The 25,073-nt window shown below is 48.0% G+C and overlaps 2 protein-coding genes across 2 annotated transcripts; both read left to right on the top strand.

Moving 5' to 3' along the window:
* The first annotated feature begins 2,706 nt into the window (after nt 1–2,706).
* LOC311522451 (uncharacterized protein) lies at nt 2,707–16,279 on the top strand. Its single transcript, XM_084631796.1, has 5 exons — nt 2,707–2,816; nt 4,257–4,383; nt 5,731–5,844; nt 8,191–8,346; nt 8,947–16,279. The coding sequence occupies exons 2-5, from the start codon at nt 4,257–4,259 to the stop codon at nt 10,383–10,385; spliced, it is 1,836 nt and encodes a 611-aa protein (XP_084487922.1). The 5' UTR covers nt 2,707–2,816; the 3' UTR covers nt 10,386–16,279.
* A 4,735-nt stretch (nt 16,280–21,014) lies between these two features.
* Nucleotides 21,015–23,374, top strand: LOC311522476 (uncharacterized protein). Its single transcript, XM_084631857.1, has 2 exons — nt 21,015–22,301; nt 22,814–23,374. Exons 1-2 carry the CDS (start codon nt 21,737–21,739, stop codon nt 23,353–23,355), a joined length of 1,107 nt encoding a protein of 368 aa, XP_084487983.1. The 5' UTR covers nt 21,015–21,736; the 3' UTR covers nt 23,356–23,374.
* The last annotated feature ends 1,699 nt before the right edge of the window (nt 23,375–25,073 follow it).

The following is a 25,073-nucleotide window of genomic DNA, read 5'->3' as shown; positions in this document are numbered from 1 at the left end:
AGCCAGTTATCTCCTCATAGAAGGCAATTAGATTAGTCAGGCATGACTTGCCCTTGGTGAATCCATGCTGACTGTTCCTGATCATTTTCCTCTCCTCTAAGTGCTTCAGAATTGATTCCTTGAGGACCTGCTCCATGATTTTTCCAGGGACTGAGGTGAGGCTGACTGGCCTGTAGTTCCCAGGTTCCTCCTTCTTCCCTTTTTTAAAGATGGGCACTACATTAGCCTTTTTCCAGTTGTCCGGGACTTCCCCCCGATCGCCATGAGTTTTCAAAGATAATGGCCAATGGCTCTGCAATCACATCCGCCAACTCCTTTAGCACTCTCGGATGCAATGCATCCGGCCCCATGGACTTGTGCACGTCCAGCTTTTCTAAATAGTCCCGAACCACTTCTTTCTCCACAGAGGGCTGGTCACCTCCTCCCCATGCTGTGCTGCCCAGTGCAGTAGTCTGGGAGCTGACCTTGTTTGTGAAGACAGAGGCAAAAAAAGCATTGAGTACATTAGCTTTTTCCACATCCTCTGTCACTAAGTTGCCTCCCTCATTGAGTAAGGGGCCCACACTTTCCTTGACTTTCTTCTTGTTGCTAACATACCTGAAGAAACCCTTCTTGTTACTCTTAACATCTCTTGCTAGCTGCAACTCCAGGTGTGATTTGGCCTTCCTGATTTCACTCCTACATGCCCAAGCAATATTTTTATACTCTTCCCTTGTCATTTGTCCAATCTTCCACTTCTTGTAAGCTTCTTTTTTGTGTTGAAGATCAGCAAGGATTTCACTGTTAAGCCAAGCTGGTCGCCTGCTATACTTAGTATTCTTTCTACACATCGGGATGGTTTGTCCCTGTAACCTCAGTAAGGATTCTTTAAGATACAGCCAGCTCTCCTGGACTCCTTTCCCCCTCATGTTATTCTCCCAGGGGATCCTTTATATTAAAGTACTGTACTGCATCTTTTCAGATACATGCATTGACTGTTCAGAAAAAGAAATATCCCAAGGGCAGATAAATCCTTCGCCTGCCCTTTCTTTAACTCCTTTCCATGTAACCTGGATATAAGATTAATAGTAAAAATAGTGTTCCAAATATTGATTAGTTCAGTAGAAAACATCAAAGTGATTTGAATAAACACTTATTAAAGCCAAGGTGTGCTGTCATTACAGGCACAAAACTGTTAGGATAACATACAACACTGGGAACCATTTTGTACATTTCCAAAAACTTGATCAAACCGAGCGTTGGCGTTTCTGTGGTGGAATTCTGGAAATTAAAAGGAAAGGAAGTGGAGTTATTATTGCACAGATGAAGAGTTCTCCAAGTAACTTGAAAAGGAAAGTGTACCAAGCCACACTACTACTGTGCAACTCTCAGCAACATTAAAGCCTGTTTTAACTAGTTGTAGTGTGTGTGGGAATAGGGTTGTAATATCCCTTTAAGTTGTTTGTGAGCCCTCTGATGGTACTTACTGTGATCTGTATTTTAGAAGCCATCTGAAAATCAGTCTGACCACAGTGTGCACTCAGCTAGGTCGTGTATGTTTATATATAAATAATAAACATGTTTTTGGGGGGCTGGTTGTGTCTGATAGTTTCTTCAAATAATTTTTGTTGTGCACCATGCAAAAGACATGACACAAATTATAACATTTTAGATATTTATACAACTATGAAATAAGTTCTGATAAATTGAGCCCTTTTCTTGTTCTTATTTTGGCTAAGAAGAATGCAGGGCTAGTCCTACAGACTTCTTAAATTGTAACTGTTGTCCATATAAACTATGTGAAAACATTACATCTGGATCTGCCATAATTTGGTTGACTATTGCTTTTGTTTGATTTTTTTTTCATGCATGTGATATGACTACTGTCAAATAGATACAAATTAGAAACTCAGGTATGATATTTAGCAGTGTAGCCCAGTCACTGGAATTTCACCTCTGGGAATGATCTTCTCTCACCTTAATGGCACTTAGAATATCCTGAAAAGTATTTTCTTACTTACAGCCACTCACATCCCAGCTCCAGATCTGATTAATTGTTAAATAATTTATTAATTTACTAATAGACACTGTTATGAAACTCAATCCATATTTATTCTGGTGAAATGTTTGAAAAGGCATCTCTCACACACTGATGAATTACTAAGAAATGTTCTTTGCACCGGGGGCCTGGAACTCAGGGTGCTGGGGGTGCAGATGCAGCAGCCCCCCCGGGTTGAAGTGGTTTCCATCCTACACAGGGCGTCCAGCCCCCCCACTGTAACATTGGTGCAATACCCGCCTTTGCACAAGGGATGGGAGCCACCAACCAACAGGGAACCGACTTCACCTCATCTCCCCTAAAAAGAACATGAGTCCTTGTGGCACCTGAGAGACTAACCAATTTATTTGATCATAAGCTTTTGTGAGCTACAGCTCACTTCATCGGATGCATCACGATCATCCCTGTTGCATCCGATGAAGTGAGCTGTAGCTCACAAAAGCTTATGATCAAATAAATTGCTTAGTCTCTAAGGTGCCACAGGTACTCCTTTTCTTTTTGCGGATACAGACTAACAGGGCTGCTACTCTGAAACCTGTCATCTCCCCTAGTGGCTCCCCGGGCAACTCGCTTCCCCGACCGAGATGCTTAAGGGTTAAACCCACAGAGCTCGGGGTCCTCCGCAGCCTAGACAGGCCCAGGCATGACTGCGCGAGGGGGCGGGCGAAGGGAGGGACCTTCTCGTGCCCGCCGCGGAGACCCGGGGGCCGAGCCCGGCCCGAGCGGCGCGTGCGGGAGCGAGCCCCCTCTGCAGGCTGCAGCCCCGGCGCGCGGGGCGGTGAGCGGGGCCCGGGGAGGCGCCGCCAGAGGCGGCCGCGGAGGGAGGGAAGCGGCCGCAGAGGCTGCGAATCGCTGCCCGGGGAGGAGGCTGCTGGTGCCGGAGCCGAACCGCGCCTGGACCGGAGCCACCCCCCGGGAGGGTCCGCGCCCCAGCCAGCGAGAGCCCGACCGAGCCCCCCCGCTCGCTGACGGGGGCAGGCGGGACCCTTCCCCGGGGCGGGGCTGCGGGGGCTGCCGGGTTCTGACCCCTCCCCGCAGAGCAGGCACCGGCCGGGGCTGGGGGGCGGCTCCGTTCGGTCGGTTCCCCTGGCCTGTGCCACGGGGGCTGGGCCCGGCCCGCTCGGGACACCGGGCTCGGCGCCGGGCCGGGGCCGCTGCACACACCGGCGATGGGAGCGCGGGGGGAGGCTGCGCTGGGTCCGTGGGTACCGCGGGGGGAAGGTTCCTTCTGTGAGCGCCCCATCGGGCAGCGTGCTGGGGATCCAGCCCGGGGCCTCCAGCGCTACCAGCCTGGGCTGCTCCTGCTTGAGCTGCAGCTCTCTGGCTGGGGCTCCCAGGGTCTGTGCAGATGGCAACTGAAACCTGCAGCCGGGCTGTGCCAGCTGATGGGGCTCAGCCTAGGGGCAGTTTAATGGCAGTGCAGACATTTGGGCTCCTGCTGGAGCCTGGGCTTTGGGACCCTGCTCTGTGTAGCTCAAGAACAAATAAAGTTGGTCCAATAAGAGATATTACCTGCCCCACCTTGTCTCTGTAATATCCTGGGTCCAACACGGCTATAACACTGTAACCCTAATTCCTGCCCAAGAAAGAGGGCAAGCCCAGGGAGGGAGCACCTGGGGAGTGAACCAACCCTGCACACACCCCACAATGCCACTCCAGTGCCCCACATTCACCCTGCAGTAGTGGCTCCAGCAGAGTCCTATGGGACTGGCTGCCCCCAGTGCCCTGCTCTGGGCATTTTATCACGGCTAGAGCGGTCATAGTGCTACTCAGGTTTGATCTGCCCAGCTCTCCAGCATGGTGACAGAGGGTCAGGTGTGCAGGCTAAACGTAAGTGGGGCTGTGACCTGGTGCTCCAGGTTGCTGCAACACTCACTGACGTTTGATCTGCCTGTCTCGTCATGACAGAGGGTCAGGAGAATGAAGCCTCAGAAGTGATGCAGCTCTTTGTGACAGGATACAACACCCACAGCAGGGGGCCAGGCCCAGCTCTCGGCGCCACCACTGAGTGGTGAATCACAGACACAGAAAACATTGTCCATTACTTTTTTTACACTGCGACAAACCTGAACCCATAATAATGGTACAGACTTTCAACCCCCCCCCCCAGCGCCCTCCCAGTTCCATGGACTACTGTACTTTTGCATCATCTGCAACAACTCTTCCTCTACCAATGTGTAAACTTTGCCATGCTGAGTTGGGTTGTTTGTCCTTTCAGATGTCGCTGACGTTTGAGGATGTGGCCATGTATTTCTCCCCAGCGGAGTGGGCGCTGCTGGGCGAGGAGCAAAGGCAACTTTACAGACACGTCATGTGGGAAAATTACCAGACTCTGGTCTCGTTAGGTGAGGAGCTGTGTCTGTGAGATCAGGGCCCCACTGCACTGGGTGCTGCACAGAGACACCGTAACTGAGGTGGAGCATTGGTGTGAGTGGTTGGGTGGAGAGGTGTCTATGGGAGGAGGGGGGCATGGGTGTGGATGGATAGAGGCATGTTTAATTGAGGAGATCAGCCAGTTCATGGGGAGACAAGGTGGGTGAGGTAATATCTTTTATTTTGCCAACTTCTGTTGGTGAGTGTGAGAAGTTTTTGAGCCACCCAGAGCTCTTCTTCCGGTCTGGGAAAGGAAAGCTTCTCTCTCACCAACAGAAGTTGGTCCAATAAAAGGTATTACCTCACTCAGCTGATCTCTCTAATGTCCGGTGACTGATAGGGCTATAACTACACTGCATATCTTCAAGGGGACGCACTTCCACCCACAGTCACTAGGGCTCCACAGTTTAAGGCAAGAGAATTCTGGCTCTTGTAGTTCCCCAGGCTGAGCACATGAGCAGAAAAGGGCCCTGTGTTCTGCAGGCTACAGGATGAAAGGCCAACGCCACAGTTAAGGAGAGAGACAGACTGGGTTCATCTAAGCTGGTATACAAGACCAACACCACGGCCGTGGTTTGCCTGGGTCAGTTGACTCAGGACGTGGGACTCAGGCTGGAGGGCTAAAAATTGCAGTGTATATGTTCACGCTTGGATTAGAGCCCGACCCTGCTGCAGTCCTTAGGGGAGTGGAGGCGGGGCTAGGGCGGGGTGGGGGTTTTGGTGAAGGGGTGGAGCAGGGATGGGGCTGGGGCAGAGCAGGGGCTGGAGCAGCATGCAGCTGCATAGGGCACCAGCAAATTTGGTGCCCCAAATTTCTGGGTGCCCTACGCAGCTGTATATTTTGCATATAGGTAGGGACGACCTAGTCTGGGACCCTCCCTCCAAATATTCACTCAGCAATTTTGCAGTCCCACAGCCCAAGCCCCTCAAGTCCAAGTCATCTGATCCAGGCCAGGCAGAGGTTTTTAATTCCTATGTAAACATATCCACAGGAGAGAGAGGGGTGCTGGGCCATAGTAGAGTAACTTTCCTAGGACAAGGAGAAATATCCAACTTTTGCCACGTGTTCCCCCCAATCCATTCAGACACTGCAGTCCTCTCCAGCTCCCCTTTCCACAGGTGCCAGGTTGTTTGCAACTCAATATCCTGCCACTACCAGGCACCAGGAGTTTTGACCATAAGCTGCAGTTCATGTTTCCATGGAAAACAATTGCTATTAGCCTTCACAATTAGCTCATAGCCTAATTGGCACAAACATTGCATATGGAGCTGCACAATGTTCTTAGAAGTTCTTAGGGGTGATGCTTTTCTCTAAACAGGAATCCAAACCCCCAAGCCAGTGGTGATCTCCAGCATAGAGCGAGGGGAAGAGCTGTGTGTCCAGGGTCCCACAGAAGATGAAGATGAGGACGTCCTGAGTGGCACCCGCCCAGGTGAGGAAGGAGTTAAAGTGTTGAGCAGGGAACAAATGATAGCTTAAAGGCAGCTGGAATCCTGATACATTTTGGCCAAAGTGACAATACATCCGGGAATGTTAATTTTTAGTCTAATGTCGTTGGGCTTTTTTAGAACAAAAAGAAAAGGAGTACTTGTGGCACCTTAGAGACTAACCAATTTATTTGAGCATAAGCTTTCATGAGCTACAGCTCACTTCATCGGATGCATGAACAGTATCACATTGTCGGTTCTCATTCAATTAATGATCCACTGTAATCACCACATTCTTTTCTGATGCGCTGCTGCCAAGCCAGTTATCCCCCATTTTCTATTGTGCATTTCATTTTTCCTTCCTAGGTGAACTATTTTGAACTTGTTTCTTCAATTTCACCTGGTTGATTTCAGACCAATTCTCCAGTTTGTCAACATCATTTAGAAATCTAATCCTGTCCACCAAAGTGTTTGTAATCCTTCCCTGGCTGTCTGAATCATTGTCTGAGCAGCACTTGGGAATCTCCCTTCCGAGTTCAGGCCCAGTTTTGTAAGGACCTAACATTGTTCCATTGCTTTTTGGGGCTCTGGATTGACATTAATAAGGGATTTCGTTATTACTCTCGAGGACTGGTTGGGAGGCAACATCATGTTGTGGGAGTGAGGAGACCTGGATTCTATTCCTCATTCTGCCACTGAGCTGCTGGCAGACCTTGGACAATGTTGTATTAATTCATATAGACTACATGGGCCCAGAGAGACAAAGGTGTTAACATGACACGGTTATGGCCAACATTAAAGAGTGTTAAATAAGATTTGGGGTTTGGAATACAGAGACAGAACCCTGTGTAGTACCGTGGAGAACACCATGAAAAATTCTTTCTATTCTTTTATTAAAGATTTAGAAAAAGAAGGAAAAAGAGTTAAGGCATTTGAAATGTCAGGTATGACCTAAGAACTTTTATTTTGACAATGTCCCTTGTTTCCTTTCCCTTTACCTGGAGAAATTCTTCAGACAAAAGGCCTCTGTTTGAAAGTCTTTTTGATGGTATTAAAGATGGTAATAACTGTCCTTTTGGGGAAAATAGAAGCAGCTAGTTGAAATGGGCTGGAGCTGTTGCTGATATTATTAAAATCCGATCTTGTTTCCTGGGAGACAAAACAAGAGAAACCCACTTAAGACGGAAGAGAAAAGAACAGCATGGATAGAACATGTGGCTTCTGGCTCAGGTTTACTCTTACTTGCCACTTCATGGCTGGAGAAACACAGGCATGGCACACAGTCTGATCAGCCAATTGGAGACCTGCCTGGCAAACCTGTCAAGCGTTAGTCTATTCTGGACAATGCGTTTGGCTGCCTCTTTGATCACAGGCTTACAACAAGGTTGCAAACTATGACAGTTTTTGCCACCTAAGCGAGACTCTTATTTACTAGAAGGCAAAGGGAGAAGAATAAGAAAGAGAAGAAATATGGTGGAGAATGGAAAGAATTCATGAGTTAGGAGGGACGGGAACAAAAATCTCACATTCCAGATGATTTTGGGGAGTTAGCCAGAACTGGTAACAGTGGCAATATCCTCCAGCTCCCTTTCTCTGGTGCAGTCTTGTTAATACATCTCTTAGGATTAGGATGAAGAAGATCATGGGTCCCAAAATAGGATCAGGGTGGCAGCATGATGGTATCGCTCACTGCAGCAGTTGTTGGCATGCTCCTGCAGTTGCTGTTTTTTCAGTCAGCAAGGGTTGCATTCAGTCCCGCTCCTTTATTTTCCCCCGAAAGTGTTTTCATTTGAGAAACCCCAAAAGGAAGTAATGGGCAAAATAGACCAGCCCCTCATTGTTTTTCTATCAGGCCTAAATTTTAACTCAGTCATTTTGGTTCGTTAATGTCCAGTTCCACAATTCTCTTGTTTACAGCCATCATTTTAACACTGTCCTTGATTTGCATTATAGGCCTTTATTATTTGGACTAGTTCCATCATCTTGTTTATATTTTGCACCGTTTCCCATCAGTATTTATTGTTATAGGATATTGTAACACTTTATAAACTTTCTCACAGTTTTTACAGTTAAACTGCCAACAAGGGTAAATTTGTGGGCCCAATTATTAAAACAGCAAGTTACTCCTTTGACTCAGGTTCTCTCCCACCCTTTCTGTATTTAGTATATAAGCTCTTCAACATCAGGGCGATCTCTCTCCAATTTTGTGCAGCACCTGGTGCTATGGAACCACGATCTCAGTTATGCTACCACAGTACAAAGTAACTGTTGAGCCCCAAATAGCTTCCCCTCTTGTGCATTGTGGAACCCGCTGTCCAACAGTGACCATAAATGAGTAATTTACGTTGCAGGGGAAAGGGCTTCTCTCAGTGATATTCATTCGGTCTATGTGCTGTCAACCAAAGACCTTGGTGCGGGTTTTCCAGATGCAGAGGAGACCTGGGACTGGTCAGCAACTGAAAGCTCTTTGGGCTTCTTCCTCACACAAAGCTCTTCCCCTAGAACAGGTAGGGAACCAGCTCTGCCCTTTCCATCAGTGGGAGCCAGAGAGCTCATTTCAGGAATCGTCCATCAGCTGCAAACTCTCCCCTCCCAGAGCATTACAATAGGGATTGAAGCCCAAACACGAGAAGTGCTACAGCTCCTCACCCTGATATCCCCCTAGAAACCCCATCTCTCCCCTTACGCAGATTCCCCCAGTCTCTCCCCCTCCCCCATTTTCCATAGAACACGGAGCCGTTGGGATCCCATCACAGTGTGAGTGTTCCGTGTGTGTCCCTCGGGAGAGGGGTCCTCAGTGCTGGTGTGTGGTGATGCTGATCTCCCCAGTGAGACGGGCCTCAGAATAGGGAGAGGATTGTGGGGGCTGATTTTCATGTTGACTTGGAGGACTGTTATCAGGGCCTATGGGACACTGACCTTCTCCTCTTCCCACAGCGCTGGAGCCCCTGGGAGTTTGGCCTCTTGCACTCAACTGCAAAGGGTCAGCCGTGTTCTGAAGGGAGGGGTGTGGAGCTTTCTCAGGCATATCCCCCTACTAGGAATATTAGTGGTATCCCTTTGTGAGCAGCACAAGAAATAACATCTGTATTCTGTTCCCCACCAAGCAGGGGTGAGGAACCTGAGCAGGGCTGCGGGGCAGACTCCTGAGGAATGGTGTGGCAACCTGGAGCCACTCAGGCCTTTCCCAGGGACATCAGGGAAGAAGCATTCCAAGAAATCTGAGTGGGGTAGACACCACAAGAGGCAGTGCAGGCCACAAAGGCAGAGGAAAAATCTGATCAGAAATGAGCCAGCAACCTCAGTAGGCCATCAGAGGAGATCCAGACCATACATAAAGCCTCCTGCAGAGGTTAAAGCTGAGCCCAGAAAGAGCCTGTTTACCTGCCGTGTGTGCAGAGAAGAATTCAAGGTGCAAAGAGACCTGATAAGCCACCACCGGATGGTTCATAGGAGACAGGAACTGTATCACTGTAGTGAGTGTGGGGAGAGCTTTAGGAGAAAGAAGGAGTTCAGAGTACATGGGAAAGCTCACAGAAAGAAGAGAGACCATCCCTGTTCTGAGTGTGGGAAGATATTCCACCAAGTATCGCATCTCATTGCCCATCAGAGAATACATACAGGAGAGAGACCCTATTGCTGTGCTGAGTGTGGAAAAAGATTCTTCCATATATCAGCTCTTAACATCCACAAGAGAGTCCACTCAGGAGAGAGACCCTATGCCTGCGCTGAGTGTGGAAAGCGATTTATGGATTCATCAACATTTCGTAATCATCAGGCAATCCACTCAGAAAAGAGACCCCATCGCTGTAACCAATGTGGGAAAGGCTTCAAAGTTATATCAAGTCTTACTAGACACCTGAAAATCCACAGCGAAGAGAGACCCTTCTTGTGCCATGAGTGTGGGAAAAAATTTTGTCTACGAGAACATCTGATCAGACATCAGAGAATCCACACTGGGGAGCAGCCCTATTGCTGTGCTGAGTGTGGGAAAAAATTCAGTCTCCTTCAAAGTCTCAGGAGACACCAGGAAACCCATATTACGGGGAGACTCCATCGCTGTGCTGAGTGTGGGAAAATATTCCGTCATCCAGAAAATCTCTCTAGACACCAGGGAGTCCACACTGGGAAACTCCATCGCTGCACTGAGTGTGGAAAAGGCTTTGTCTATATACATCATCTCACTCGCCACCAGAGAATCCACACTGGAGAGAAACCCTATTGCTGCACTGAGTGCGGGAAAAGTTTCACCCAATTGTCTGCCCTCACCAACCACATGAGAATCCATTCAGGAGAGCGACCCTATCCCTGCACGCAGTGTGGGAAGCGCTTTGCTCACTCATCATCTCTCACTGAGCATCTGAAAATCCATTCAGGAGAGCGACCATATTCCTGCATTCAGTGTGGGAAGCACTTTGCTCGCTCATCATCTCTTACTCAGCATCAGAGAACCCACCCAGGAGAGCGACCATATTCCTGCACTCAGTGTGGGAAGCGCTTTGCTCGTTCATCATATCTTACTAAACACCAGAGCACCCACTCATGATAGAGGCTCCTGACCCTTGTGTTCAATGGAGGGAACCTCCTCAATCTCTCACTTCACCCTGTTCCCAAAGCCTGTAAAAGAGGGAGAACTTGCTCCCACTCTGAAATGTTTCCACCGCTTCACTAAGTAGACACGAGTTTAGGTGCTGGGTTTGTTAAAATAATTTGTATGGTCCTGGAGATGGGAGCATTTAAGCCAAGAGGTACTGAAACATTGCATTGTGGGCATTATGGGCTGCAGCTAAGAGAGAGATGACTGGAGCCAAGACTGCACTTTGGAGGCCCTGGTTTATCCCAAGCCATTTGTTCACTGCGGCTCCCATCCTCTCAGGCTCCACAAATTGAAGTAATTGTTTTATTTGTTCTGGGATTTTTCTGTTTGGAAAAAGGAAAAATGGATAAAGATTCTGGCAGAGACTGAAAAGGAGCTTTCATCTCCGTAGTTAATGAAAGGTTGTGACATCCCCTGTGTGCCCCTCATAGTACTGAATCAAAAGGAAGGTTGTTTTGATTTGGCTTTGAGAGAAAATTATGAAGCAAGGTGTCCTGATAGTTGGCTTCATGCAGAATGCAGCCAGGGCCCTGTCTTCACACCTAATTGCCTGGCAAGCAATACCAGCTAGGACCGGAAGGTTGGAAATCAGAGTTTCTGGATCAACAAACAGCATGCAATTTGGTTATGGCCTGCCTTCTTTGTCATCTTGATGGTACATGCAAATGCTTGACATCTATGGATGCTGCTGTCGTGATCAGCCTTGACTACATCACTTACCCATCATCTGATTCATTGTGCCATCAGAAGTCATACACTAGAAAAGAAGGCAAGTGCAGGGATGAGAGATGTCAGTTACTTCCTATTATAATGGCTTTTTTTTTTAATAACTCAAATTTGTGTTCCTGGATGAGTTAGTGGCACTGTAATGCCACCTAGGGCTTGTCTACACTAGAACTTATCACTTACCAGAACACTCATCCACATCCCTGAGAGATGTAAAATATACTGTCCTAAGCACTGGTGTAAACTGAGCTATGTTGATGGGAGAGCTTCCCTGCCAACATAGGTACTGCCTGTCGTAGAGGTGGAGGTGTTCTGCTGACAGGCAAGCTCCCTCCCATTGGGTTAGAGCGTCTTGAATTCTAGCTTGGTGTCTTGAACACTAGTGGGAGCTATAGCACTTCTAGTGTACAGTAGCCCTAACGCTTAGGGCTTGTCTACACTACCTGCTGTATCGGTGGGCAGCAATCGATCCAGCAGGAGTCAACATCAGTACTCCGCCAGAACGAGGAGAACAAGCGCAGTTGATGGGAGGGTGTCAGCTATAGACTTACCGCAGTGTCTTCACTGCGGTAAGTAGATCTAAGTACGTCGACTTCGGCTACACTATTCACATCGTTGAAGTTGTGGTATCTTAGATCGACCCCGCGCGGTAGTGTAGACAAGCCCTGACATGTACCTGGATCTCAGCCTTGACACCAAGTGGCAAGGAGTGCAGGAAAATCTCTCTGGGTAACTTTGCTCTGCTTTGCAGGCTGGGACTCGGGTTTGCTGCTTGTTGTCTGTGTTTTCTGTAAACAACTTGTGGAGTTGCAGTCCCAGCCCAGAGTGTGACATGGGTATGAAACACCCAGGGGTCATGGGGCAAGGGCAGAGGTGGGATCCTGCATGGGAACAGGCAGCCCAGAGAGCATGGTTTCAGGAGAGGGAATCCTAAATAGAGAGGGAGAGAAACTAATCTCAGCAACATCCACAGTTCAAACTGAGCAGCAGTACCGGGCTATTGTCTCCCCGTTCCTCAAGCTGAGGTAATTTGTGGCCATTCTTCTCTGTCGGAAGGCGATGATGAGATGGGACTTTATGTCACTGTTGTCTCGTCGTTCCTGGAGGGAATAAAATAATACAAGAGAAATACGAGTCTGAAATGGCTGCACTGCCATGTAAGTGAAGATCTGCAATCTTCCCTGCAGTGCTGACTTTGTTATGTTCCAGTCACTCTTGGGAGATGATGTTGGGGAGAAGCATCCATCCTGCCTTTCTTTCTGGAGCTGGTTATGCCAGCTGCAGTTCAGCTCAGTTGTAATCTCCTTTTAACCATTATTTCTACTAAAGAAATGGGGGTGTAAGAACTCTGAACAAGTTAAAATCATCCAGAAAACTCTGTGCTCATGCTAAGCTTTATTGTACAAATTTACTAGTAGTTCAGTTGTTCGAACCTTTGTTCATTGTGTATGCGACATCTGTCAGACACAAGATGTATGCTCTGTTAAGGTTTGCCAAATATGAACTGTGTGCGAGGTACAGTTGATGCAAATATTTCTATGGTTTTATGCTACTTGTGTGCTATGGCCTACTACTAGCTAAACTGCTATGTGCATAATTAGCTAAGAAAAGGTGTGTAAGGTCTGCAGAATCTGGACTTTTCTGTCTTGTAAATGAGGAGAATACAAATATGAGCAAAACTGAGCTCATAGTTTGTAACAGAGTGAAGAGGTATCTGCTGCATAACATTTCTCCAAAGTGGGTACATACTTACCTTTCTGTATTACTGTGACAGTCTGTACCTCTGTGTTCACCCCTTACCAGGATAATGATCAATTTTGTACAAAGTATGCCTTTTGAGGTATTATTTTAAAATTCCTAATGTGCTGAACATTGTCTTGTGAAAATATGGGAGGCAACATTCTATGTAAAGTTATGGTTCTACTGTATGATGTTACTTAGACATGTCATAGTTCTGGAGAAAACCCACAGACCTGTTCTTCAGAGACAAAAAGGCAGACTGACCTCTCAGCCAAATATCAGCTAAATCGAATGGACTTTCACCTGGTTAAGTGGCTGTTATTTGGCTAGGGGAAAGGGTGTGAGTGAGAAATCGGCATTTTAACAAAGGAACAGCTTAAGGTTTCCGTCTAGACAGACGTATGTCTCCTAAAATTCGGCTGGGGATGATTCTTTCACAAGAGAATGAACTATAAGAAAGGGGAAGAGGTGCCCCCAAATAGTCCTCTCTTTCTCTCTGCTCATGGCATCATTGACACCTGAAAGACAAAGAAAGTAACACCTCACTTGGGGAGGGTCCCAAACTGAAAGGATTCCCGCCAATAAAACTAATACAATAGGTGGTGAGAGAGACTTTTGTTTTGAATCCATTTAGCTAGTTACGTTAGATATTAGTTGTGTTTTACCTTTTATTTTATAACCAGTCCCGACTTTTATGCCTCATTTCTTGTAATCACGTATAATCTTTTTTCTGTCGCTAATAAACTTGGTTTATTGTTTCATCTAAAACACTGTGTTTGGATTGAAGGGTTTGAGAAACTTTATTTGAGACCAGGATTTGTGCCTAGCATTTTCTGTTAATAAAATGATGGAGTTTATATGAGCTTGTATTGTCCAGAAGAAGACTGGACAGGACCATGCATTACATTTCTGGGGGGAAGGTCTGGAACTAGGAATTGGCTAGTGTTGCTCTGCAGTGTAATTCAGGAGTCACTGGCTATAGGTCTCATACAGTGTTGCTGGGAGTAATTTACATGCTGGAGGCTGAGAGAGCAAACCAGGAGTGGTTGCTTTCACAGCTAAGAAGTGTAAAAGGCACCCCTGGTTGGAGACCAGATGGGATACAGCTGTTCAACATTCTGGATGGAACCGTGGTTAAAGTCACAATTCTACTGACTTCATTTCCAATCAGTAAATCTGTTGAGTCTGGTTACCTGACATTTCGGCTCACTATCAAACCCCAAAGTGACTAGTAGTTATTGTGCCTCTGTCTCCTGCTGGTGAACCTGAGCTGTGCTGTGACTAACCTGCCTGAGGAGTACATGTTAGCTAAACAGTTTGCCAGCCCCAAATGGTTAAAACTCATGAGACTGTTCTAAAAAAAGGGAAGTTGGAGGTTTTTACGTGCTTTAGGTTTCTGAGCTGTTAGGGTGCACTGGTTTCATGTTTTCAAGGTTTCAGCCAATCATAACCTCTCCACAGACCCCTTATACGACAACCTTTATACAATAGTGGCTGCAAATATATAACAGTGGTTGCAACAGTGATCTATACAGTTACAGATTCTGGAATGTGTTTGCCCCAAAAGTAGCTATTGTATCATACTGGCGGCCTGTGACATGCAGGGGGTCAGATTAGATGCTCTAATGCTCTCTTCTGGCCACAAAGTCTCCTCATTTCTGAAAAACTGAGTGGAGCACTGGGAGCAGCGTCTGATGTTTTACGGTGTAGCCGGCTTGCTTCCGAGAATGAACACTCATTGAGTGGGGAGATCCGCAGGGAGTAGCTCAAACCTCCAAAGTGCCTGGTCAGCGGTAGGACATTAGCACAGCAAGGGAGGGGTGTGGCAGTGACATCACAAAGGCCTTTTGCAGGACCTCAGACTATTGGTTCAAGGTGGTGGGGAGGTGGTGACCTCACAGAGAGATGCTGACATCAGCCAGGCAGGACAGGGGTGAGGGGCCAGGGAAACCTCGGTGATGCGTGTGGCTTTGCTTCAGCAAGTCTCCTTCTTGAGGTCTCTCTTTGAGGACTGAGAGAGTATTAGGGTTCACGTACGTGAGCGCGAGGAGGAACCTCTTTCGAGTTTTCTCCTTTCCTTTTACTGATTTGAGTAGAAAAAAGACGTCCCTGTTTAGAAGGTAAGAGCCTTCTCAAAGTTTGAAACTTGTTCAGTCTGATCCAGCTGGTGACAGTTGAATTCTAGGCATAGAAAACACGATCTTAAGGAGGCAGAATTTTATTCCACACCTAGAATTTTGTCCCTTAGAATCAGGGTATGTCTACACTACGAAATTAGGTTGAATTTATAGAAGTCGTTTTTTTAGAAATCATTTTTATATAGTCGATCGTGTGTGTCCCCACACAAAATGCTCTAAGTGCATTAAGTGCGTTAACTTGGCGGAGTGCTTCCACAGTACCGAGGCTAGCGTCGACTTACAGAGTGTTGCACTGTGGGTAGCTATCCCACAGTTCCTGCAGTCTCCGCTGCCCATTGGAATTCTGGGTTGAGATTCCAATGCTTGATGGGGCAAAAAACATTGTCACGGGTGGTTCTGGGTACGTGTCATCAGGCCCTCCCTCTCTTCCTCCCTTTTGTGAAAGCAACGGCAGACAATCGTTTCGCGCCTTTTTTCCTGAGTTACCTGTGGAGACGCCATACCACGGCAAGCATGGAGCCCGCTCAGCTCACTGTCACCGTATGACTCCTGGGTGCTGGCATACGTGGTATTGCATTGCTACACAGCAGCAGCAACCCATTGCCTTGTGGCAGCAGACTGTGCAATAGGACTGGTAGCCTGAAAACCATCCTCATCATGTCCGAGGTGCTCCTGGCCGCCTTGGTAAGGTCGGTTAGGAGCGCCTGGGCAGATATGAGTGCAGGGACTAAATTAGGAGTGACTTGACCAGGCCATTCTCTTTAGTCCTGCAGGCAGTCCTATTGTACCATCTTGTGGTGAGCAGGCAGGAGATGTGGATGGCTAGCAGTCCTATTGCACCATCTTCTGCTGAGCAGCTAGGAGATGTGGATGGCTTGCAGTCCTTCTGCACCATCTGCTGCCAGCCAAAGATGTAAAAGATAGATGGAGTGGATCAAAACAAGAAATAGACCAGATTTGTTTTGTATTCATTTGCTCCCCCTTCCCTCCTTCCCTCCGTGAAGCCCTGCTTGAAATATCAGAGGGAGGGATAGCTTAGTGGGTTGAGCATTGGCCTGCTAAACCCAGGGTTTTGAGTACCCTTGAGGGGGCCATTCTGTGTGACAGTTGTTTTTGTTTCTCCTTGATGTAAAGCCACCCCCTTCGTTGATTTTAATTCCCTGTAAGCCAACCCTGTAAGCTGTGTCATCAGTCACCCCTCCCTCCTGTCAGAGCAGCGGCAGACAATCGTTCCGCGCCTTTTTTTCTGTGCAGACGCCATACCACGGCAAGCTTGGAGCCCGCTCAGATCACTTTGGCAATTAGGAGCACATTAAACACCATGGGCATTATCCTGCAGTATATGCAGCATCAGAACTTGGCAAAGTGATACCGGGCGAGAAGGAGACGTCAGCACGGTGACGAGAGCGATGAGGACATGGACACAGACTTCTCTCAAAGCACGGGCCCTGGCAATGTGGGCATCATGCGGCTAATGGGGCAGGTTCGTGCGGTGGAACGCTGATTCTGGGCTCAGGAAACAAGCACAGACTGGTGGGACTGCATAGTGTTGCAGGTCTGGGACGATTCCCAGTGGCTGCAAAACTTCTGCATGCGTAAGGGCACTTCCATGGAACTTTGTGACTTGCTTTCTCCTGCCCTGAAGCGCATGAATACCAAAATGAGAGCAGCCCTCACAGTTGAGAAGCGAGTGGCGATAGCCCTGTGGAAGCTTGCAACGCCAGACAGCTACCGGTCAGTCGGGAATCAATTTGGAGTGGGCAAATCTACTGTGGGGGCTGCTGTGATGCAAGTAGCCCAAGCAATCAAAGATCTGCTGATATCAAGGGTAGTGACCCTGGGAAATGTGCAGGTCATAGTGGATGGCTTTGCTGCAATGGGATTCCCTAAGTATGGTGGGGCCAAAGACAGAACCCATATCCCTATCTTGGCACCGAAGCATCAAGCCGGCGAGTACATAAACCGCAAGGGGTACTTTTCGATAGTGCTGCAAGCTCTGGTGGATCACAAGGGACGTTTCACCAACATCAACGTGGGATGGCCGGGAAAGGTACATGACGGTCGCATCTTCAGGAACTCTGGTCTGTTTCAAAAGCTGCAGGAAGGGATTTTCTTCCCAGACCAGAAAATAACCGTTGGGGATGTTGAAATGCCTATATGTATCCTTGGGGACCCAGCCTACCCCTTAATGCCATGGCTCATGAAGCCGTACACAGGCAGCCTGGACAGGAGTCAGGAGCTGTTCAACTACAGGCTGGGCAAGTGCAGAATGGGGGTAGACTGTGCATTTGGACGTTTAAAAGCGATTAGACCTCAGCGAAACCAATATTCCCACTGTTATTACTGCTTGCTGTGTGCTCCACAATATCTGTGAGAGTAAGGGGGAGAGGTTTATGGCGGGATGGGAGATTGAGGCAAATCGCCTGGCTGCTGGTTATGCCAGCCAGACACCAGGGCGGTTAGAAGAGCACAGGAGGGTGCGGTGCGCATAAGGGAAGCTTTGAAAACCAGTTTCATGACTGGCCAGGCTACGGTGTGAAAGTTCTGTTTGTTTCTCCTTGATGAAACCCCCCGCCCCTTGGTTCACTCTACTTCCCTGTAAGCTAACCACCCTCCCCTCCTCCCTTTGATCACCACTTGCAGAGGCAATAAAGTCATTGTTGCTTCACATTCATGCATTCTTTATTCATTCATCACACAAATAGGGGGATAACTACCAAGGTAGCCCAGGAAGGATGGTGGAGGAGGGAAGGACAAGGCCACACAGCACTTTAAAAGTTTAAAACTTTAAAACTTATTGAATGCCAGCCTTCTGTTGCTTGGGCAATCCTCTGGGGTGGAGTGGCTGGGTGGCCAGAGGCCCCCCCACCGCGTTCTTGGGCGTCTGGGTGAGGAGGCTATGGAACTTGGGGAGGAGGGCGGTTGGTTACACAGGGGCTGTAGCGGCGGTCTGTGCTCCAGCTGCCTTTCCGGCAGCTCAACCATACGCTGGAGCGTATTAGTTTGATCCTCCAGCAGCCTCAGCATTGAGTCCTGCCTCCTCTCATCACGCTGCCGCCACCTTTCAGCTTCAGTCCTCTCTTCAGCCCGCCACCTCTCCTCCCAGTCATTTTGTGCTTTCCTGCACTCTGACATTGTCTGCCTCCATGCATTCGTCTGTGCTCTGTCAGTGTGGGAGGACAGCATGAGCTTAGAGAACATTTCATCACAAGTGCGTTTTTTTCGCCTTCTAATCTTCACTAGCCTCTGGGAAGGAGAAGACCCTGTGACCCTTGAAACACATGCAGCTGGTGAAGAAAAAAAAAGGGACAGTGGTATTTAAAAAGACACATTTTCTAGAACAATGGGTACATTCTTTCACAGTAAACCTTACTGTTAACATTACATACATAGCACATGTGCTTTCGTTCCAAGGTCGTATTTTGCCTCCCCCCACCCCGTGGCTAGCCCCTCCTCCCCTTCCCCCCTGTCCGTGGCTAACAGCAGGGAACATTTCTGTTCAGCCACAGGCAAACAGACCAGCAGGAACGGGCACCTCTGAATGTCCCCTTAAGAAAAGCACCCTATCTCAACCAGGTGACCATGAATGATATCACTCTCCTGAGGATAACACAGAGAGATAAAGAACGGATGTTGTTTGAATGCTAGCAAACATACACTGCAATGCTTTGTTCTACAATGATTCACGAGTACGTGCTGCTGGCCTGGTGTTGTAAAGTGTCCTACCATGGTGGACGGAATAAGGCTGCCCTCCCCAGAAACCTTTTGCAAAGGCTTTGGGAGTACATCCAGGAGAGCCGGAAATGCCAGGGCAAATTAATCATTACACACGCTTGCTTTTAAACCATGTATAGTATTTTAAAAGGTACACTCACCAGAGGTCCCTTCTCTGCTTGGCAGGTCCGGGAGGCAGCCTTGGGCGGGTTCGGGGGGTACTGGCTCCAGGTCCAGGGTGAGAAACAGTTCTTGGTTGTTGGGAAAACTTGCTTGCTGTGAGCTATCTACAACTTCATCATCATCATCTTCCTCGTCCCCAAAACCTGATTCCGTGTTGCCTCCAATCTCCATTGAAGGAGTCAAACAACCCGGCTGGGGTAGTGGTGGCTGAACCCCCTAAAATGGCATGCAGCTCATCATAGAAGTGGCATGTTTGGGGCTCGGACCCGGAGCAGCCGTTTGCCTCTCTGGTTTTCTGGTAGGCTTGCCTCAGCTCCTTAAGTTTCACGTGGCATTGCTTTGGGTCCCTGTTATGGCCTTTGTCCTTCATGCCCTGGGAGATTTTGACAAATGTTTTGGCATTTCGAAAACTGGAACGGAGTTCTGATAGCATGGATTCCTCTCCCCATACAGCAATCAGATCCCGTACCTCCCGTTCGGTTCATGCTGGAGCTCTTTTGCGATTCTGGAACTCCATCATGGTCATCTCTGCTGATGAGCTCTGCATGGTCACCTGCAGCTTGCCATGCTGGCCAAACAGGAAATTGAAATTCAAAAGTTTGCTGGCCTTTTCCTGTCTACCTGGCTAGTGCATCTGAGTTGAGAGTGCTGTCCAGAGCAGTCACAATGGAGCACTGTGGGATAGCTCCAGGAGGCCAATACCGTCTAATTACGTCCACAGTACCCCAAATTTGATCCAGCAAGGCCGATTTCAGCGCTAATCCCCTTGTCGGGGGTGGAGTAAGGAAATCGATTTTAAGAGCCCTTTAAGTCGAAAAAAAGGGCTTCGTAGCCCTGGTCTACACGAGGAGTTTAGGTCGAATTTAGCAGCGTTAAATCGATGTAAACATGCACCCGTCCACATGATGAAGCCCTTTATTTTGACTTAAAGGGCTCTTAACATCGATTTCCTTACTCCACCCTTGACAAGTGGATTAGCGCTGAAATCGGCCTTGCTGGGTCGAATTTGGGGTACTGTGGACGCAATTAGATGGTATTGGCCTCCGGGAGCTATCCCAGAGTGCTCTATTGTGACCGCTCTGGACAGCATTCTCAACTCAGATGCACTGGCCAGGTAGACAGGAAAAGGCCCACAAATTTTTGAATTTCAATTTCCTGTTTGCATGGTCACCTGCAGCTTGTCACGCTGGCCCGACCTCATTAGCAGAGGTGACCATGATGGAGTCCCAGAATCGCAAAAGAGCTCCAGGCAAACGGCTGCTCCGGGTCCAAGCCCCAAACATGCCGCTTCTATGATGAGCTGCATGCCATTTTAGGGGGTTCAGCCACCACTACATCCACTACAGTGAGGATGATCAACCATTGGGACAAACTCCCAAGGGAAGTGATGGATTCTCCAGCTCCTGATGTCTTCAAAACCCGTCGTGACACCTTTATGGAAGATGCTTTAGCCCAGACAGAAGTTGTTGAGCTCCATACAGGGGTAATACATTGAAATGTCATGGCCTGTGTTATGCAGATGATATAGATGATTGACTGGTCTCTTCTGGCCTAAATATCTATGAATTTCTGAAGCCATTTCCTGACCTTTCTGCACAATCACCTTTACCAAAGTTCCCCTTCCATACGGATGTTTGGTGCAGTAGTTGGTTGTGTCAAGATTACAGACCAGGAGAACTTTTTATGGAGAGGCAGACACAGCACCAAATTATGTGTGAATTCTCTGCAGTAATTGGTGAAGAAAATTTCCTTCTGCACTAAACGGCATCTTATAATAAAAACCCTTAGGAATGAGTAAATACAGGTGTCACTAGTGATCAGCACTAACAACAAAAGCAGGAATTGGTTAATTAAAATATTTGTAGTGTAATAACTAGTAGCTTTTTTGCTTATTTTACAATTTCAGAGTCAAAGTGAACAAGTGCAACATATATCAATTGAGTAAATGTCATCTCACAAATGGTGAACCATGCATCTTATTCATTACACTGGAGGTTAAGTCCAATCACAGACAAATTCTAAAATGTGACCCTCAGCTGTTTCCACCAGCGATTTCTGTGCATGATGGCAAGTAAGTTGAGAAAAAACAAAATGCATTTGCGGTGTTATATTGAAGTACTGTATTGCATTTTTTCAAATACATGCATTGACTGTTCAGAAAAAGAAATATCCCAAGGGCAGATAAATCCTTTGCCTGCCCTTTCTTTAACTCCTTTTCATGCAAGTTGGATATAAGATTAATATTAAAAATAGTGTTCCAAATATTGTTTAGTTCAGTAGAAAACATCAGAGTAATTTGAATAAACCTTAGCATTTATTAAAGCAAAGGTGCTGTCATTACAAGTACAAAACTGTTAGGATAACATACAACACTGGGAACCATTTTATATCTTTCCAAAAACTTGATCAAATGGAGAGTTGGTGTTTCTGTGATGGACTTCTGGAATTGAAAAGGAAAGGAAGTGGAGATATTATTGCACAGATGAAGAGTTCTCCCAGTAACTTGAAAACTAAAGTGTACTGTACTCATTTACTCCGATTTCTGTACTCCACCTCGGCAAGTGGAGTAGCGCTAAAATTGAGATCGCAGTTCTGGGTTACAGGTACTGTGGACGCAATTTGACGATATTGGCCTCCGGGAGCTATCCCAGAATGCTCCCTTGTGACCACTCTGGACAACACTCTGAACTCTGATGCACTAGCCAGGTAGGTAGTAAAAGCCCCGGGAACTTTTGAATTTCCTGTTTGGTCACCATCAGCACAGGTGACCATCAGCACAGTACACCATCGCAGGCGACCATGCAGAGTCCACCATCTCAAGAGACCACGCAGTCCTGGATTCGCAGACGAGCTCCAGCATGGTCCAAACGGGAGGTACTGGATCTCATTGCATGTTGGGGAGATGAATCTGTTATGGCAGAACTATGTTCCAAAAAAAGGAACGCAAATACGTATGCTAAAGTCTCCAGGGCCATGACAGAAAGAGGCTACTCCAGGGACACAGAACAGTGTCATACAAAAATCAAGGAGCTCAGGCAAGCGTACCAAAAAGCCAGGGAGGCGAACAGGTGCTCTGGGTCACAGCCCCATACATGCCGCTTCTACCGTGAGCTGCATGCCATTATTGGGGGTGACGACACCACTACCCCACCACTGTCCGTGGACACCTGCAAGGGGGGAGTAGCATGGAGCAAGGAGGATGAGATTTTGGAGGACGAAGAGGAGGAGGAGGACAGTGCACAGGTGACAAGTGGGGAATCTGTTTTCCCCCCTAGCCAGGAACTATTCTTAACGCTGGAGCCAATAGCCTTCCCCTACTCCCAAAGCATGCTCCCAGACCATGACCCTGGAGAAGGCACTTCTGGTGAGTGAGAGCTTGATCGGAGCCACGCGGTGGGGGGTGGGGGAAAACCCAGCCATGCTGGGCTGTTCATGTTTAGTTAAAGGGCTCAACCCTTCTCAGAGCCTCATCAGAGCCACGCTGGGCTGTTCACATTTAATTTAAAGGGCTCATTCCTTCTCAGAGCCTCATCGGAGCCACGCTGGGCTGTTCGGTTTAGTTTAAAGGGCTCATCCCTGCTCAGAGCCTCATCGGAGCCCTGTGGTGTGTGTGTGGGGGGAAGGGTGTTGTGTGAAGCGATCATCCCACAGAGCCTGCAGGCTGCCTGAAAGCTGAATTCTGTTGCCTGGCCGCATGTGATGGCTTACTCTCACCAAAGTGGCAGGCACTTCAGTATAGGAGGCAAAATGAGACCTTGTACAGAAAGAATATGTGCTGTGTACTATGAATTGCCTGTTTCACTGAGAAACAGTGTCCCCTTTGTTCTCTAAAATGTATCTTTTAAAATACTACCCTCCCTTTTTCTCCTCCTGCAGCAGGTGCAAATGTTTCAATGCAGCCCCTATCTACTCCATCCCAGAGACTGGTCCAGATTAGAAGGCAGAAAAAGCTAACTCGGGACGACATGTTTGCCGAGCTCATGCAGTCCTCCTGCACTGATAGGGCCCAGTTGAATGCGCGGAGGCAAACAATTGCAGAGTCATACGAATATGAATACGAAGAGAGGAGGGACATACGTGATGAGAGCAGGCAGGATGCTATGGTCAAGCTCATGGGGGAGCAAACTGACATGCTCCGCTGTATGGTGGATCTAATGCGGGAAAGGCAGCAAGACCACAGACTGCCGCTGCAGCCCCTGAATAACTGCCCTCCCTCCTCCCCAAGTTCTATAGCCTCCTCACCCAGATGCCCAAGAACACAACACGGGGGGGGGGAGGGCTATGTTGACCCACACAGTCAACCCCAGAGGATTGCACAAGCAGCAGAAAGCTGGCATATCCTAAATTTTTATTTGGTTTCTGGACTTGTCCTTCCCTCCTCCTCCACTCCCCTAACCCAACCCCCCCCCCCCATCTAGCTTCTGATTTCTCTCAATGTTTTGTGCAACAAATAATAAAGAACATTTTTTAAACAATTGTGACTTTATTTCCTTTAATATATATATAGGGGGCGGGTAACTTTAAGAGAAACAAACTCAACTCTCACACCGTACCCTGGCCAGTCATGAAACTGGCTTTCAAAGCTTCTCTGATGTGCAGTGCACCCTGCTGTTGTCTGGCTGTGTGAAACTGGCCACCAGGTGAGTTCCTCAACTTACCACTCCGCCATAAATGTCTCCCCCTTACTCTCACAGATATTGTGGAGCACACAACAAGCAGCAATTATAAATGGAATATTGGTTGTGCTGAGATCTAACCCTAAGCTTTCAAATGTCCAAACTCACATTCTACCACCATTCTGCACTTGCTCAGCCTTTAGTTGAATTGCTCCTTACTACTGTCCAGGGTGGCTTCATGAGCCATGGCATTAAGGGGTAGGCTGGGTCCCCGAGGATAACGATAGGCATTTCAACATTCCCAACAGTAATTTTCTGGTCTGCGAAGTAAGTTCCTTCCTGCAGCTGTTCAAACAGACCAGAGTTCCTGAAGATGCGAGCGTCATGCACCTTTCCTGGCCATCCTACGTTGATGTCGGTGAAACGTCCCTTGCGATCCACCAGAGCTTGCAGCACCATGGAAAAGTACTCCTTGTGGTTTATGTACTGGCCGCCCCGGTGTTCCAGGGAGAAGATAGGGATATGCGTTCTGTCTATCGCCCCGCTGCAGTTAGGGAACCCCAGCGCATTAAAGTCATCCACAATGGTCTGCACATTTCCTAAAGTCACTACCCTTGATAGCAACTGGTCAATGATTACATTAGCTATTTGCAGCACAGCAGCCGCCACAGTAGATTTGCCCACTCCAAACTGATTCCTGACTGACTGGTAGCTGTCAGACGTTGCGAGCTTCCACAGGGCTATTGCCACTCGCTTCTCAACTGTGAGGGCTGCTCTCATTTTGGTGTCTTTGCACTTCAGGGCAGGGGATAGCAAGTCACAAAGTTCCATGAAAGTGGCCCTAGGCATACGAAAGTTTCACAGCCACTGGGAATCATCCCATACCTGCAACACTATGCGGTCCCACCAGTCTGTGCTTGTTTCCCGTGCCCAGAATCAGCGTTCCACAGCATGAACCTGGCCCAACAGCACCATGATCTCCCAATTGCCACATGCTGTGCTTCTAGGAACGTCTGTGTCCATGTCCTCATCAGTATAGTAATCGTGCTGTCGTTGCTTCCTCGCCTGGTTTTGCAGGTACTGCACATACTGCTGGACAATGCACAAGGTATTTACAATGGTCAAAACTTCAGCAGAGATCTGATTGGGTTCATGGCTATGGCGTCTGCACAGGTAATCCAGGAAAAAGGGTGCAAAATGTAGGAGAGCAGAGTTGGCAGCAGAAGCCGTGCTGTTCGGTTCACGGTAGCCGAACAATGGTGGAAAATGGTTGTCTTCTGTGGCTTTCACGGAGGTGGGAGCCCAGGACAGAAAACATGGAGAAGCTTGGAAGTGTGGCAATAACAGGAGAGCAGAGTTGGTGGCGGAAGCTGTGCTGTTTGGTTCATGGTAGCCAAACAATGGCGGAAAATGGTTGTCTTCTGTGGCTTTCACGGAGGTGGGAGCCCAGGACAGACAACACGGAGAAGCTTGGAAGCGTGGCAATAGCGGGAGAGCAGAGTTGTGGCGGAAGCTGTGCT

Source organism: Lepidochelys olivacea, assembly GCF_965140295.1.
Source record: "Lepidochelys olivacea isolate rLepOli2 genome assembly, chromosome: 6".
Lineage (NCBI taxonomy): Eukaryota > Metazoa > Chordata > Testudines > Cheloniidae > Lepidochelys > Lepidochelys olivacea.
This window is presented reverse-complemented; position numbering and strand designations above follow the sequence as displayed.

Bases quoted from the DNA above. Each gene is read 5' to 3' on its own strand.
- LOC311522451 (XM_084631796.1), top strand. From the start codon at position 4,257: ATGTCGCTGACGTTTGAGGATGTGGCCATGTATTTCTCCCCAGCGGAG. The intron at 4,384-5,730 runs GTGAGGAGCTGT...TTCTCTAAACAG, and splicing joins CCAGACTCTGGTCTCGTTAG to GAATCCAAACCCCCAAGCCA. The intron at 8,347-8,946 runs GTAGGGAACCAG...TTCCCCACCAAG, and splicing joins AAGCTCTTCCCCTAGAACAG to CAGGGGTGAGGAACCTGAGC.
- LOC311522476 (XM_084631857.1), top strand. From the start codon at position 21,737: ATGCAGAGTCCACCATCTCAAGAGACCACGCAGTCCTGGATTCGCAGA. The intron at 22,302-22,813 runs GTGAGTGAGAGC...CTCCTCCTGCAG, and splicing joins CCCTGGAGAAGGCACTTCTG to CAGGTGCAAATGTTTCAATG.